The sequence below is a fragment of the Solanum verrucosum genome, unplaced genomic scaffold (assembly GCF_900185275.1).
Source record: "Solanum verrucosum unplaced genomic scaffold, falcon-dt-bn FXZP01000157.1, whole genome shotgun sequence".
In the NCBI taxonomy this organism is placed as follows: domain Eukaryota; kingdom Viridiplantae; phylum Streptophyta; class Magnoliopsida; order Solanales; family Solanaceae; genus Solanum; species Solanum verrucosum.
Window position 1 is genome coordinate 1,877,983 of NW_026020185.1, and position 15,589 is coordinate 1,893,571.

The window sequence follows — 15,589 nt, forward strand, 5'->3', positions numbered from 1 at the left end:
CTTCAAACTAATAAAGTATCCGGTTAAGTTGAATTGGGGGAAAATAAGGGATTTTTGTATTTTAGTAAAAGAGTAGGGAAATATTGAGAATAGGTAAAGAAGTGTTGTGTATTTAAGTAATTTTTCCTTATTTAATACTATGTTTGGTAGTAATTTTGGGCCTATGTATAACTAATCCATGAATTAGTTATACACCCCACATAGTATTATGAGATGTATTACTAATACCTTCTATTTGGTAGTATTAGTAATACATATGATTTAATACCATGAGATAATTTATGTAAAGACAAAACTATTCCTCAAATCATTTTAATTATTTTATTTATTTTCTTGACTAAATTCATTTAAATAAATTAGCTTACAAATTATTTAGAAATAGTCGTTTGTTGCTAAATAAATTCAATACAATATTTGAAATGTGAGTTGTTTAACATTTACTAATAAAAAAGGTAAATATGGTTTTCTAATTATTTATATTTTGAACAATTTATAAAATTGCATACATATTAAATTACAACTTGCATTTTTTTATGTACAAATGTAGATGGTTTATTCGATTCTACTATTGTTTACCGTCTTTTCGATTTTAAAACTAGATGGTCTATCTTTTTTAAATTAAAAATTGACATTTTGTGAGTGATCAATTTATTAAGATGACAACTATGTACCTTCAAATAATTCAAGTGAGAAAAATAGACATGACAACAAAATTGTTCTTCTCCTAGTTAGCTAAAAGACCATACAAAAAATATATTGTATGGCAATCATCTACTTGACCCAAATACATAATAATTCAGGGGTATAACTGGAAAAAAAAACTTCTTTTATAGAATTTTAATTCAAACACAAAATGAGGTGAGAAACAATGAATCAAACACTTGATAAAAATAAATTTTGTATTACTAATTCATGCTTTATTAATCTCCGCACTACTATTATTTGTACCAAACAACCCCTTAATTTCTCTTTGTTTTAGTATAATTCTTGTGAGGTCAATTACTATTGTTTCTATTTATGGGTATTAGTAAAGTTAAACTATTATCTTGTCTTTGTTAAATTGTTGGAGAAGTGCTACATTTATTTTATAAACAGTTTATTATTAGTTATATGAAAATTGAATAATTGAAGATTAAAACTGATAAACAAAAAAATCATAAAAAATATCCTCTTATTTGTTTATTAATTTAACATATCAAAAAAAAAAAAAATAAACCAAATTAATAATACATAAACCGAACTAAACCGAACTATCTATACACGCCCTAAGAAAAGAGAAACTCGTGAGCATTTTTGCTCCGTGAAAAAGAAGACTTTTCCCTTGGTGCACAAAACCTAAACACCACGCCACCAAAGCAGACTCTGGTTAGAGAGAAAGGGCATCGGAATCCATGGCTCGCCAAGCCACAAGACTGATATCTAACTTGAGTACAAAGCTTAACCCTAGCAGTCCGACGATATCTGCTTCTCCATTATGGCATCAGTATCGCTACTTTGGATCGCCACCACCGCCGCCCGCTGTTTTCGTTGATAAAAACACCCGCGTAATATGTCAAGGCATCACCGGCAAAAACGGCACTTTCCACACTGAACAAGCCATTGAATATGGTACTAAAATGGTATCCCATCTTTCACCTTTCTCATCGGCTCTCTTATTTATTTGTTAGTTGAGGTGATCCATATGAAATGTTATTCTTGAATATCTATGATGTGGTTACAGTTTTGTGGATCCACACTTGCCTTTTGTTTTTGCCGTGAATTTATAATTGTGTAACTTCTCTTTCATTTTTAACAACCAGTTAGAAGGAAGATTCATTATTCCTTGTTGTACTGTCTTGCTCATTTTGAGTTAGCATAGGGGAAGTAAATGCTCTAAAATGGGCAGTTAGTTCTTGCACTTACCCTAGCTGAAGTGATTATACAAGATAGTTGCCTATTATATCATGAAAGCTTTTGGAGTGTAAATTGATTGAATTCACGGGTGGCTGGACTGGAGTAAGTTGGAAGTCCTCTAATAAGGGTTAAAAAAAATCAATGGAGTAGCTTCCTGTTTGTTTCTCAAGGTAGAGCAACCAATTCTTAGCAAGGTAACTCTTGCTCTCATGATAACATTTTGTTTTCTCAAATCTTTTTGATACCTTTCTTCCATCTTCGATGTATTGATATCTAGTGCATGAAGAAAATGAAAAGTATGTATGAAGTATCTATGGAAGACATAAAATTGAAGTTAAAAATGCACTGCCATGCACGAACAACTTGTATCTACAATAGATATAAGTGCATTTTATTCAGGAGTTGATTGAAAAGTTCTGTTCTTAATGTTGTAATAGAATGCTCTTATTTTGGGAAACTGAAAGTCAATTGAGGCTAGAAAATAGTTTTTATTTGTTACTATTTTTTAAAAAGTAAATTTGTTTTTTTCTGAATTCCTCATGTATGCTTGTGTGCGTTAATAGGTTGGTGGAGTGACTCCCAAGAAGGGTGGAACAGAACATTTGGGGCTTCCTGTTTTTAATACTGTTGCAGAGGCAAAAGCAGAGACAAAGGCTAATGCTTCAGTGGTTTATGTTCCTCCACCATTTGCTGCTGCAGCTATTATGGAGGCCATGGAAGCTGAGTTGGACTTAGTTGTTTGCATAACAGAGGGGATTCCTCAGCATGATATGGTAAGATAGAAGTCCTATCTACTAAATTCTCTCTTATTCCCCCCACCCAAAAAGAGGAAATGCATATGACTAATGATTTTATTTAAAACCCAGAACTTATACTTGTTCTATGCCAGGGTTACCCAATTTTGTGCAATAAATTCTTGCTATCTAACTCATTCACTTGTGGTGAAAAATTGCTGCTGGGTTTTGATCTAGTGACTGCATTCTAGTCTATGCTTGTACAAGATTTTAGAACATTTAGCAGGCGGTTGGATATGAATTTGATGATATTTTTAAAAAATATTATTTAAAGTTAATTTGAAAAAGAATATATGGTTATAAAGTCGTGTTTTTTGGACATGCACTTCACTTGATTTTTTTTTAAAAAATGTTTGTGAAGAGTTCTTTTTTACTTGAAAAAGTGGTTAGAACCAATTTTTCAAACTTGAAAATCTGAACTTCAAGTTGGATTGAAAAAATTGACTACAAAGTACAAGTAAACCAATTTTTTTTAAAAAAAAAAAGTTGAAAAAAACAAACGTTTATGTACGAACGGGCTCTTAATGTTATTTTATCATTGGAGATGTATTTGACGATGCCGTTCTTGAAACTCATGAGTCCTATCAAAGACTTATTAGGGTGCTCATTGATAGAAAATGTTTCTTCAGATGATTTTTGCTTCTTTCTGTTTGGTTTTAGTAATTGTTTGAAACTAATATGATATCTGTCAACAAATCATTATAGTTAGTCTGGTATTTCCGTTTTATCCTTTTGGACCCTTTATGCACTTTGAGGCATTGACTTTCTATCACTATATTTATATGGATGTTTTCTAGTTGATCTTGCTTTGTAGTTTGCGCCTTCCTCTCAGTATAGCCTTGGCGTCCAAACCTCAATAGTCCTAACTTGTTGTCGTTCCAACTTTGTCTTGGCCCAGTTTTGTATCCCATCCATGAAGTGGAATAACATATTTTCATCTATGAGGTTAGGTATCTGAAGCGTGAGGGTGGTGAACTCCTCATGTATGCTCGTATGTTGCCTTTCTACTTCAACTCCCTGAACTTGCACTTCGCCTTATAGAAGAAGTTAGGAAAGAAAGCCTTCTTAGAACTCGTCTCGGAATTGTTCCCATGTGTTGATGATGCAAAGCCCTTTTGCTATCTCAAATTCCTTTCGCTTCCACCATATCATGACCATCTCCAAGAGGTACAACTCGACAATGTTGATCTCATTCTCGTTGCTCTTAACCCTATTGCACCTGAAGTAATTCTCCAAATGCCAAAGAAAATTCTCCACCTCTTGCATGTCACGAGCTCCCTTGAACATTAGTGGCTTGGGAGACTCAACTTTGACCTCCCTATCTTTGTTGAACGACGCAAATCCTCCTTCAATCTACCTTTGAGCGCTTTCATCTCGGCTCTCATGGTTTCAATAGTGCTTAATGCATCCATGAGCCCGACACTCCAAGAAAGTGATGGCTTCCTTCACCTCATACTTCGCATGCTTACCCCTCTCCAACTCTTTGCGGATGTTGTCATTCTCCTCAATGGTGAAGTCCTCGAGAGTCTTGAACTTGTCATTGACCTCGTTCAAGAGTCCGCCTAAGATCTCCACAGTCTACCTCGCTATGTCAACCCTTGCGTTCCACTCTATTTCAGGTGTGACGTCTATGGGTTGCTCCCCACTTTCATCATCACTTGCCTCAGGGCTGAAGGTGAGTGGGATGTTAGCAGTTTGCTTGGTGTAGGGTTGCATAACAATACCTTTCTTCCCTTTTGGTGCTTCTTTCCATCATCCTGCCTGACGTTGGTGTTGCTAGTACCGTTGATGTCTCCCTCCTTTGTCATTCCCTTAGTATTAACCTTTGCTCTGATACCACTTTGTCAGTCTTATACTCGAACTAAGCACTTCGTGCGGTGCTTGACAATTTACTCATGAATCTTTCACAATCTTGTAAGCTTAAGTAAGCCTTTTCAAATTAGACCGCTATGAGAAATAAGAAAGACACAAGAAAATTCGTTAGAAGACTTTTATATTGCTTGAAAGATTGTTTGCTTTGGCTTGATGCCTTTACAAATGAATGCCCCTATATTTATACTACTCATTAGGGGTTGATGTGTAAATAATAATTGCTACACAAGTCCCTATATATTCACAAATAACCCCTACTTTAGAATACTCTACAAACCCTAGAATATTCCAAAGACTTTCCATGTAAATCTAAGGCATTTTAGGATCTACCATGGGAAATTTCTACATTTATCTAGAATATTCCACTAAGGACTATTCTTCTTCCAATGTAGCCCTTCCACATGGACAGTGGACAATCTTATGCCACGTGCCTAAGTGGTATGATGATGTGGCAAGTCATCACATCTTGACCCAAAACAAAAATCACTCTATTTATTGAGAAAAGGTGCAAATGGAGAAAGCATACAAATATATATATATGTTTAGTCCAAGACTAATAATTCTAAACATGAATAACAAATATATATACAAAGAAATTGATTGTTTTTATGATAAAGTGAAATATCAATGGTTTAGCGTCGTCTCTTCAGGAAATTTTCATTCACAAGGAAAAGTATGTTTTAGAGCCTTGATGACAACACTAAAGTGCACATAAAGTGACGCGAAGCGCTCAACTCATTTTGAGCCTCGCTTCAGGGCTTAAGTGCACCTTTGATAACACTGGTTGTGACTTGTGACATGGATTAGGGTCTTTCTCACCCCTTTTCTTGCCTTGGTAATATGAAGTTCAGAAAGTAAATTGTTATAATTTGTAAGGATTTGCTTTGCCATTATAGATGTCAAACTGTAACAAGCTATCCTGAAATGGGAATCAGATTAATTGATTCGCAGTAAAGACAAAACTCATTTGGTATTACCTATAGTTGAGTTGATTATCTTAAGACTTGCTTGGTATGGGACAGACGACAATTAAAGTGTAGTGGCATGGTTGATATGGAATGACTTCCCTTGGAAAAAATAGTAGAAATATAAAACCACAACTGTTAGACACTAACTGATTTATTAGAAGCTGAGAGGTTCGGAATGAAATGTGAGCAAATCCAGGCTGGAGGACAACCTTTTTCAAAAAATACAGGCCGCAATATAGTGCTAATTACTGAGAAGTGAGATTCCAATGGCATACATCATAGAAGTTCGCAAGACTGGTGGCTTGGAATTACTTCTCTTTTGTTGTAAATGAGATGTCACCTCAAACTAAGATTTTGGTCAAGGATGAAAATTTAAAATCTTGTGGCCTCTGTTATACTGAGCAAATGGAACATTATATCTACAAGCTAAACAAGTGGCCAATGTTGTGAAAGGTGATCGCCTCGTCGCCAATGGCAAGAGGCGAGGTGAACCTTCATCGCCTTTTAGCTTTTTGGCGAGGTGATCTTCAAAAAGCGGTGTCATGGCAACAAAAGGCGAGAGGCAAGAAAGGTGTCGCTTTTGGTATTTTCTTAAAAAAAGGCGATCAATTTAGGGTTTTAAAAGTTGAAAGGTAATTTTAGGGTTTATGACTAGACTCATTTGGCACCCGCCAAACTTTTTCAGCTATTCCAAAGTCCAACCAATACATATTTCTTCTTTTCTTCTTCAGATTACTTCTTCCTCGGTTTCTTTTTCCTTCTTGTTTGGACTTCAGAGTCACTTCTACCTCTTTATTGACTTTTGTTTTGTTTTTTTTCTCATTCAAGTTCTAGGCTTTTAGTATGTACTATCTATTTTCAGTTTTTGAATTAAAATATTTGCTAATATGTCATTGCTATTGAGATTTTGATTATTTACATATGCAATTAAATATTTTATTTTTTGGTATTAGTTGGTGCCGCACTTCAAAAAGGCGAGCACCTCGCCTTGTGGCAAGGCAGACCTTTGTCGCCTTTTATCGCCTTTCGCCGTCTAAAACACTGCAAGTGGCATTTCAGTCAACTCCCCTTCTGGTTAAAACTTTTTGATAGTTGATTTTGCTCGTATTTAGTTACTATATATAATTGGGAGGTATGTGAGTGTAAATATTCAATTGCATTGACTGATTCTGATGCACTTGAAAGTTGAAACTCTAGGTTCTAGCTGTTTGATCCAATAAGAAATTACAAAAACAAAATTTGACAGTCTTTGTTACAAGCCATAAACCTATATTTAGGTGGGTGAAATAAAAGTTCAATTGGGGGAGTTCTATTTTTATGTGTATTTATTCATATATGAGCTTATGTGATTGCTTTGCAACCTTAGAACTCCTAACAAAAAGCATTACACACTTAATGTTTCAGTAACTTGCTTCTAATGTTTGATTTTCTGTTCAAACCTACAGGTTCGCGTAAAAGCTGCTCTTAAGAAGCAATCGAGAACTCGGCTGATTGGTCCAAATTGCCCAGGTATTATCAAACCAGGAGAGTGCAAAATTGGAATTATGCCTGGATACATTCACAAACCAGGACGTATTGGAATTGTTTCTCGATCTGGTACATTGACATATGAAGCAGTAAGATTTTCTCTTTCTAGGAATGTTTGCTGGCAGTTTAAATTGTACATATTATTTCCATCTCTGCTTCATATGGTGCAGTAAGATTTTTATTATTTGAAGTGTCTATATCGCCTAAAATCCACTGAATATGAGTGTCTTAAGGCTTGGTCTAACTACAATTACTTTCAACCTTTAACAGTCTATATTTGTTGCGTCTGATCTTTGTTGGGTATCTTTCTCTCAAAAAGCAAGATTTGGAACCATCACTATCTGGACCAGAATGAAACTTACATTTCTCTATGTTGTGTTGTTTAGGTTTTTCAGACAACTGCTGTTGGTCTTGGACAGTCAACTTGTGTAGGGATTGGTGGGGACCCTTTTAATGGTACAAATTTTGTTGATTGCTTAGAGGGATTTATTGCTGATCCACAGACAGAAGGTAGACTTTCTTGAAGCATATTTGCTCATCTTAGTCAAGATTATTGCTTAGACAACAGGTCTTTCGGTCATTTATGAAGATGGTCTATGCATATTTTTTGACTGAGAAATTCACCTAGTGCCAACCCTTACTACTAAACGCAGCCTTGAAAGTTGGGGATAATGGGCCTGCCCCTCTACCCTTCCCTTTCTTTTGATGCTCTATGCATTTCTTTGCTGATGAGTAATGCAAATTCTCTTAACACATTTGCTTGTGGGTTGTAGCAGATTGCCTGGTGTATTAGTCAAGGATCACACGAACAGGTCTTGACTCCACCAACATAAAAATAGAAGTTTGATGTTTATTTTCTATAGTTAGCAGATCATATAATTACATTTTAAGATGCACCGACTCAGAGTTAAACAGCATGTAAAAAGCTGGTAGAATATGAAACTTAAAATGCAAAAGTTCTTTTAGCAAAGGACAGGAAGCAAAATCCAGATAGATGGGAAAAAATGGTTTTGCTAAATCCACAATTGAACTCCCCCAACATCCTTCTAGATGTCTACATGATTGGGATTAAGCTCAAAAAAAGTACTCCTTCAAAGTGTGTGTTGAGAAAGGAATGAGTCCGAAGATCTGTACAGAAATGAGTAGTGGAATAGGATATTTTATCTGATTACATCTGTGTTGCTCATGATTCATGTGAGGTGCACTTAAACCATGAGGCCAGGTACACAGCACAAGTTGAGCTCTTTTTTGTTTAGGTGATGCTTTCGTACATACTTTAAGGGATTGTTTGGTTGAGTGTACAAGGAGAATTAATATCCGCGTACAATTCAGCATAGCTAATACATTGTTTGGTTACCTACTTAATCTCTGCATACTGTTCAAGCACAATTCATAACTTGTTTGGTAACCAATTTACTTGTCCTCAGAAATACATTCATATGTTATACAAGATAGAATGTGAAATAAGATTGCTGGGATTAGAAATACATGGAGCTATTATATGAAGAAAATAACCCTTCATGTAGTAACATATATATATTTTTTTCAAAAAGCATATTATAAAATATATACCAGATAATGATTATTAATACTACAAACCAGATATCCAGAGGGGAATCTAGGATTTGGACTTCTGGGTAGGAATGGCAATGGGACGGTGCAGGGCGGGGCAGGTTGAGCCTAACCTACAAAAATTTTAACCCGCCCCGCCCCACATAACAACTTTTTTCACTTTCACCCCCCACCCCACCCTGCCCCGCATAATTTTTTTAATATTTTCTTTTGCTAGTTAAATTTGATATTAAAAATAAATTCATTTTTTCATTAAGTTGTTAATAGGATCGTGACTTAAAATTTTATTTTTAGAGGTCAATTAGGAAACATGTAAGAAATCACATATACCTGCAACCCACCCCGCCCCACATTTATTGAGCCATTTTCATTTACTATATTGAATATTTTAGTAGCTTTAAATAAATTATTTTTATAAATAATGCTTATCAATCTTATAACATGTAAAAAAGTTAAAATTAAGTTTGAACCCACTTAAAATCACATATACCTGCAACCCAATCCGCCCCACATTAATTTTAAAAAAAACCCACTTCAACCCGCCCCGCACAACCTTAAACTCTCCCTACCCCGCATAGCCTTAAACCCACCCCATTGCCATCCCTACTTCCGGGTGCCAGGGGCGGGGTGGGGCGAGGCAGATCTATAGGGTACCAAGGGGGTTCATCCGATCTCCATTGGCAACAAATAACACGATATATATAGATATTTTGAACATCTTAAACATAGGATTAAAGGTTGACTTAGCAGTTGAAGGGAAAATCAAAATTCACCTTGAGGTTTGAAGGTCAAATTTCAAGCACTATATTTTTATTTTCTGAACTCCCTTAAAGAGAAATTAATTGAGGAAAACATGAATAGTAGTAAGATGACAACTTTTGTATTAAGAACAATGGTTTCTTTTAATATGATAATAGAGAAGGGAACTTGTGTTTTAAAGTTAAACAACTAATTACTGAAATAGAAAGAAAAAAAGAGATAAAATAGGCTTTTAAACCTTGCCAGCCGAGTTAAAATTTGATGCAACAATCCTTCTTAAAAAAAATTTGATGTAACAAGTTACAATTTAGAAATAATGACGTCATTAGGGTTCGATCTCGCATGTGGAGGGTGGGAGTGTTGTCCTTCACCACTGGCATCCTAATGTCTTTTGGTTCTCTGGGTGGAAATTATATTATTTACCTGTATCTTCTCTATATATACCTATATATATAAAAGGTTTCGATCGAAGCCTGTGCATGTCGTGGCACCCCCACCGGGCTTACTAGATCCGCCCCTGCAGAAATCCAATAATAAATAATCCGTATATTAGTATCTTTGCATGACAATCATTGCATTTCAATCCCTATATTACTAATTTTGCGTTGCAATCCTCGCATTACTTGCTTCGAAATCAAATGACCCCAAAGGCTTAAGGCATATGGCTTATCGTCCATGTGCTATGTCTTGAAGATGGTGATTTTAAGCAATGAATGTGGCTGACATAGTGATACATTAGCTGTTAAGAAATACTATGAATGAATATCTTAGTAATTAGGAATTTGAACTTAGATGTTTAGCGCAAGAAAACTAGTCACAAAACCTAAATTAACTTTTATCTAAATCTAAATTTGAATTTTTCTTATGAATTTGTTTTTATTTCATAAATTTCAGTAGTTGAAGTTTATCCAATTCATATAACGATATTTTTGTTTGTATTTGTAGTTACTTTTTCATGCATTATATATGTATATTTTGTTTTTCTTCATTGTGGATTCACTGAAGCTTGTGGTTTTACTTAGCTTGCATCTCAACCCCAGTAGAACTAGACACATTGTTATGCTTTGCAATTTGTTTACACTTGGTTATATGTGCCTGTTGCATGTCAGGTATAGTTCTTATTGGTGAGATCGGTGGTACAGCAGAAGAAGATGCCGCAGCCTTGATAAAGGTTAGTGATAATTTTGTAATATTAATATCCATCAGAAAGTACTATTTGCAATTAAGATGCAAATTATGTTATGATGCTCTGGCCAATCTTGTATGTGATGGAATAAATGGTATAGTCTTTGCTGGGCCATCTTTTTCTTGTGACGACTTCACATCTGGGTCCACTACCTTGTTTGGAAGATTATTCTTTGAAAGTCAAACCATATATTGAATGGTAACTCTTCTCTTGTACTTCAAGTTAGTACCTACACCAGGATTAGTTTCAAATTTTAAAGTAAATGTACTGTCGTAGGCAATATGAAAGATTATGTCTTCACGGCCTCCCCTTCCCAGGAAATTGCAAAGATCCATTGTAGAGCTGTCTGTCAATACGGGCTAGCCCACCCCATTCGGGCTAGCCCATTTTTGGTGTGGGCCAGAAAATGGTCGGCCCAGTCCACAACTACGTGGGCTACGAGCTTTACCGGGCCAGCCCTCTTTTTTTTAAAAGTATATTTTTTATAATTTTTTTAATTGAATTATAATTTAAAATCATAAATATTGACAAGACAATATTACATGGTGTTAGTGTTACTACTTGTTAATCAAATCCACAAATAAAATTATCTTTATAATATTTATTAAGTTTGATTTTAAGTAAAAACATAAATAGCTAAATAGAAATATTAACCTAATTGTTTTCCAATTATCATAATAAAACACAAAAACTATGACAATAGTGATTCCTTAAAAATTTTAGGGAATTTTAATTTTATGTAGTACATATTTTATAAATTTATAAACATAATTTGTATTTAAATTGTAATATTTCATAGTTTAAACAGATTTTGAGTTTAGACTCTTGTTATTTTTCTTTATTTTTTAATTAATTTTATTTGGCCCACAGGGCGGCCCTTATCTATATTTCTCAAGCCCCACAAATCGGCAGGCTTATTCAGGCCGGGCTAAAAAGCCCTTTTCTTAAATGGGCTACAAAAATCATAACCCAGCTCTAGAAAATCACTGGTTAGGCCAGGCCGGCCCAACGGGCTCTAATTCCATCGTTAGCCATCCCAAAATTATGGCTTACTATGTATTGAGGAATATCAAGGAATGATATTATATTTTCTCCAGACTAATTTATGCTTTATTGAACTTCTGTCTGTACGCACTTTTTATGAATCCTTATTTGATAATATCGTAAATCTTCACATCCCCCCCTCCCCCCCCCCCCCCCTCCTTGAATTATCTTGAGCAGTTATTTTTTTAATAAGCATTCACTATATTGTTGAGAGAAAATGTCTGAATTTTCTGAATGTTCGGATACTTGCCATGTCATTGAGCTGTGATATGTTCTTAAATATCTAATTTTTGTATTGTTTTAACATGGTGGGGAAATTATGTGTCTTTCGATTCTTGAAACAGGCAAGTGGAACTCAAAAGCCTGTTGTTGCATTTATTGCTGGACTAACTGCTCCTCCTGGACGACGAATGGGTCATGCTGGAGGTACTGTTCTGGTGGTTCAGCTTGCCTACATTGAATGGGTTGTACTAATATTTTTGATTGACCTTGCTCTCTTCTAGACAAAATATGGGCAGGAAATGTTAATGAACTTGTGTTTTTCATTAAGATTGGAGTAGTACTTTGAATGAATCCATCCATTAAGCATATTCTAATTTGATGAACTGTTGGTCTGTATACATTCCCCAACCCCCCTCAGTTGATTAGTACAGAATAGTCATTACTAGCAAGTAGCAACTCTCAGCACCTTTTGGTTTGTGATTTCTTGTATTATTATTTTGAAGAATGAATGTTGCATATGCTGTAAAAAGATGTCTAAATTTCCTGTTCTTAACCGTGATCTGTTTTTCTTATGCAGCCATTGTATCTGGTGGAAAGGGAACAGCACAGGACAAGATCAAAGCTCTCAAGGAAGCTGGGGTTACAGTATGCGAGTCTCCTGCTAAAATTGGTGTCACAATGCTTGATGTGTTCAAACAGAGGGGTCTTGCGTAAGCAAGCGACATACATTTTATTTGGCAATTTCTTTTTTGTGCTGACATGTACTTAAAGATGTGCAGTTACCCTCTAAACTCATTCTTAGCAGAGACTAACGAAAGAGAACATGATGAATCTCCATTTATTTATCCAAGCATCATTCAGGAGCCCCAAAATCTTACTTTTTCAGTTTACATTATTTATGCAGTTCATGTTTCTTGTTGTGTCTTTGATGTTGAAATAATGCACTTGTTTTTTCTTCTTTTACTGCATCCGCTTTGAAACCATTCTTATGTTATTTTTACAAATCAAAGCTATGGTGTTGCATCATTTCTTTATGAGCGCAAGTTCAGTGCTTAAATGATCTAACTATATATTAGACCCCTTAGAAATTCTTGCTGGGGATGTTACTGTTTAATGAAATAGCTATTCTATGGACAGTTTTATCTCACATGATGTCTCTTTGACCTGAAATTGGATAGAGTACTGGTCTTAGGTTTTGCGGGTGCTTCTAATATTGCCTCGGAAGCATTAGATGCTTGTTGTGTCTTGCATAAGAAGTCGATCAATTAGGGTCGAAGCGAAAGGAATATAAATGAGCAAAGCTAACATGTAATATGGCACCATCTTTTGGCAGGAAAGGTGCGTTTTTTGTCCTTCTCTTTGTGGTAAAAATAGTTAAATTAGCAGAATGAATAAGAAATGGATAGCAGAGGGAACTTCCCTGGAACCAGGTTAAGTTCACAATTGACCATCATAAGTTCAACGAAGCTTGTATTTTGATAACTAAATGGAATTAAAGATAGTTATGTTTCTCTTCTATTTTTTTCTTAAACTCGTTTTTGTCTTCTTTTGTTTCTTACGTTTTTTCCACTCCTTTTTTCATTCTTTAAAATCCTCTTTCTTTTTCTTTCTTTTTTTCGTTTCCTTCTAAAAAAAATTCTCTTTTTTGTCCCTTTTTTTTATTATTCTCTTTATTTTTTTCTCTCTTTTTCAATTATGGAACTGAGAAAAGCTATCTATTTTATACATTTTGTACCTTTTAAAATAAAATTTACCTCTAAATTCAAGTGCCAAGGTTCAAGTTAATTTTTTTCCTTCATATTTACTATCTAAAATTTAATATATCTAAAACAAGTCCATCCTTCAACATCCAAAGGTTGTGTTAGTGGCTATAATTATTGATAGGGAGAAAATTAATGTAGGATCGATCATTGTGGATGAGATGTTGTTCAGGACCAGGCAAGAACAAACTTTGCTCCCATTTTCAATCTTAATCACACAACTTTGTGAAAATATAGGAGTTCCCTTTCGGGGGAAGATTGATGTGAGGATCACCCCGGCCACTTCCAATGACATCCAGAGGATTGAGGTTGATTATCTATGGGATGATGCGGCTCGGAGAAAGCCGCCACCACTAGACACTACACCTATGGTTGATCTTGTCACTCTTGCTATTGAGGCTACTCCATCCGCTTCTTTTGTGGAGCGCTCAAGTATACCCCAAACTTCCTCAGTACCCTCTACTTCCACTTTTGTTGCACCTGCCTCCGCTCCTATATCCCGTCCCCCTTGACCCAGACCATTATCTATCAAATGGGAAATCTTTCTTGGTATGTGAAAGTGAGGGTAGTGAGGGTTGAGAAGGATGTGCCCATGATGATTGATCGGGCTATTGAGGCTACTTTGGCTCTATTGAGAGTTAGGTTGACTTAGTGTGAGGCCTTTATAGAGTCATATGACGTGAGGTTGGATAACCTTGCTACTAGGTTAGAGGCCCAATAAAAGGCTGATGGTAGTTCAGATGTGCACATCTTTAATAATGGCTGAGATAGATGTTTTGAGGGTTGATGTAGACCAGCTGAGGTCTACGGACATATCGATGCTATGGGGCGAGGTTCCCTTGCCTGATGCACCTAAGTCTATGCCTAGTGGTGAGCTTCCTCAAAGTGTGGATGAGCAGTTGAGTGAAGATGATATACTTGTTGATGATAGTATTGAGAGAGATGCGGATAAGGCCGATGATAATTTGGCCAAGAAGACAAATAAGGAGGAGTTGTGGAGAGAGGAGGATGAGCAGCGGATTGCAGTAAGACTGAGTTGCAGGACCTTGAGGAGACGATGGTCCATGCTACCCTAGAGAGATTCCTTGAGGATACCTATGCAGTTGGCACTAGTGTGGTCTCTTCAGACTCTACCATTCCTCCTATTGATGTGTCAGGCACTGATGCTTTGTTTGAGCCTCCCGTGATCATTTTTCCGAGCATTGATGCCCATGAATGCCACTCCTCATAAGACTCCTAATGTGATTACTCAATAGGCATAGCTTGTTAGGGAAACTTTTACCTCTCCTCCCGTACTCTTTATTTTATTTCACACTGAGGACACTACTATTTCTATTTTGGTGGGGTGAGGGCACTTGTGTCAATATATCCCCTTTTTTATTGTATTCTATTACTTTTAGTTTTATTTTTGGATTATTTTAGTATATTGTTTGGTTTTACTATAGTAGTTTGATGGGTTTGGCTCATTGTCTCTCTCTAAATTTTCATTTTGCTCCATGAGTTATGGAAATCATTAAAATGCTTGAGTTTTCATTGATTATAATTTGAAGATCAATTTTGTTCAATATCGATGTCTTGAATAGTACTCATGATGATAATTGTGTTTAGTGTTTCTATTGCAAGAACAAATCGATGTGGTTGCACTTTTGGATGATCTTTTTGAATCTTGTGTTGAATAGCTGTGTTTTGATATGAGCCTTGCAATGAACATCACATAAGTTTTTGATCTTTTCGGGTTGTGCTAAATGATTGTATTTGAAGTGTCGTGTATGGTGAGGTTTTACTTAGAAGCATGCTTGTTGAATCCTAGATTTTGCCTTGTTAGTCCAATTTTCTAGCTTTGGTGAATGCAAGCAATGATCTTGGGCAGAAATTTTGAGAGGGGGCCAAATTTTCATATCCTTCTTATGACTACCTTGTGAGGGTGTGCAACCATTTTGGCACTATTTGAGCTTAAGCCATTTGTTGACAACCATTTTGAAACCCCTTGAG

At 35.7% G+C, this 15,589-nt stretch overlaps 1 protein-coding gene across 1 annotated transcript; it reads left to right on the forward strand.

The window, feature by feature from the left end:
• The first annotated feature begins 1,267 nt into the window (after positions 1-1,267).
• LOC125829304 (succinate--CoA ligase [ADP-forming] subunit alpha-2, mitochondrial) lies at positions 1,268-12,798 on the forward strand. The gene is made up of 7 exons (XM_049508547.1): positions 1,268-1,619; positions 2,457-2,666; positions 6,973-7,143; positions 7,441-7,564; positions 10,495-10,556; positions 11,960-12,041; positions 12,415-12,798. The coding sequence occupies exons 1-7, from the start codon at positions 1,392-1,394 to the stop codon at positions 12,549-12,551; spliced, it is 1,014 nt and encodes a 337-aa protein (XP_049364504.1). The 5' UTR covers positions 1,268-1,391; the 3' UTR covers positions 12,552-12,798.
• Positions 12,799-15,589: the final 2,791 nt, after the last annotated feature.

What these genes read in the sequence shown, in the direction of transcription:
- LOC125829304 (XM_049508547.1), top strand. Translation starts at nt 1,392, where the DNA reads ATGGCTCGCCAAGCCACAAGACTGATATCTAACTTGAGTACAAAGCTT. An exon ending in GTACATTGACATATGAAGCA is followed by an intron (nt 7,144 to 7,440) that starts GTAAGATTTTCT and finishes TGTGTTGTTTAG; the next exon opens with GTTTTTCAGACAACTGCTGT. An exon ending in ATGCCGCAGCCTTGATAAAG is followed by an intron (nt 10,557 to 11,959) that starts GTTAGTGATAAT and finishes TTCTTGAAACAG; the next exon opens with GCAAGTGGAACTCAAAAGCC.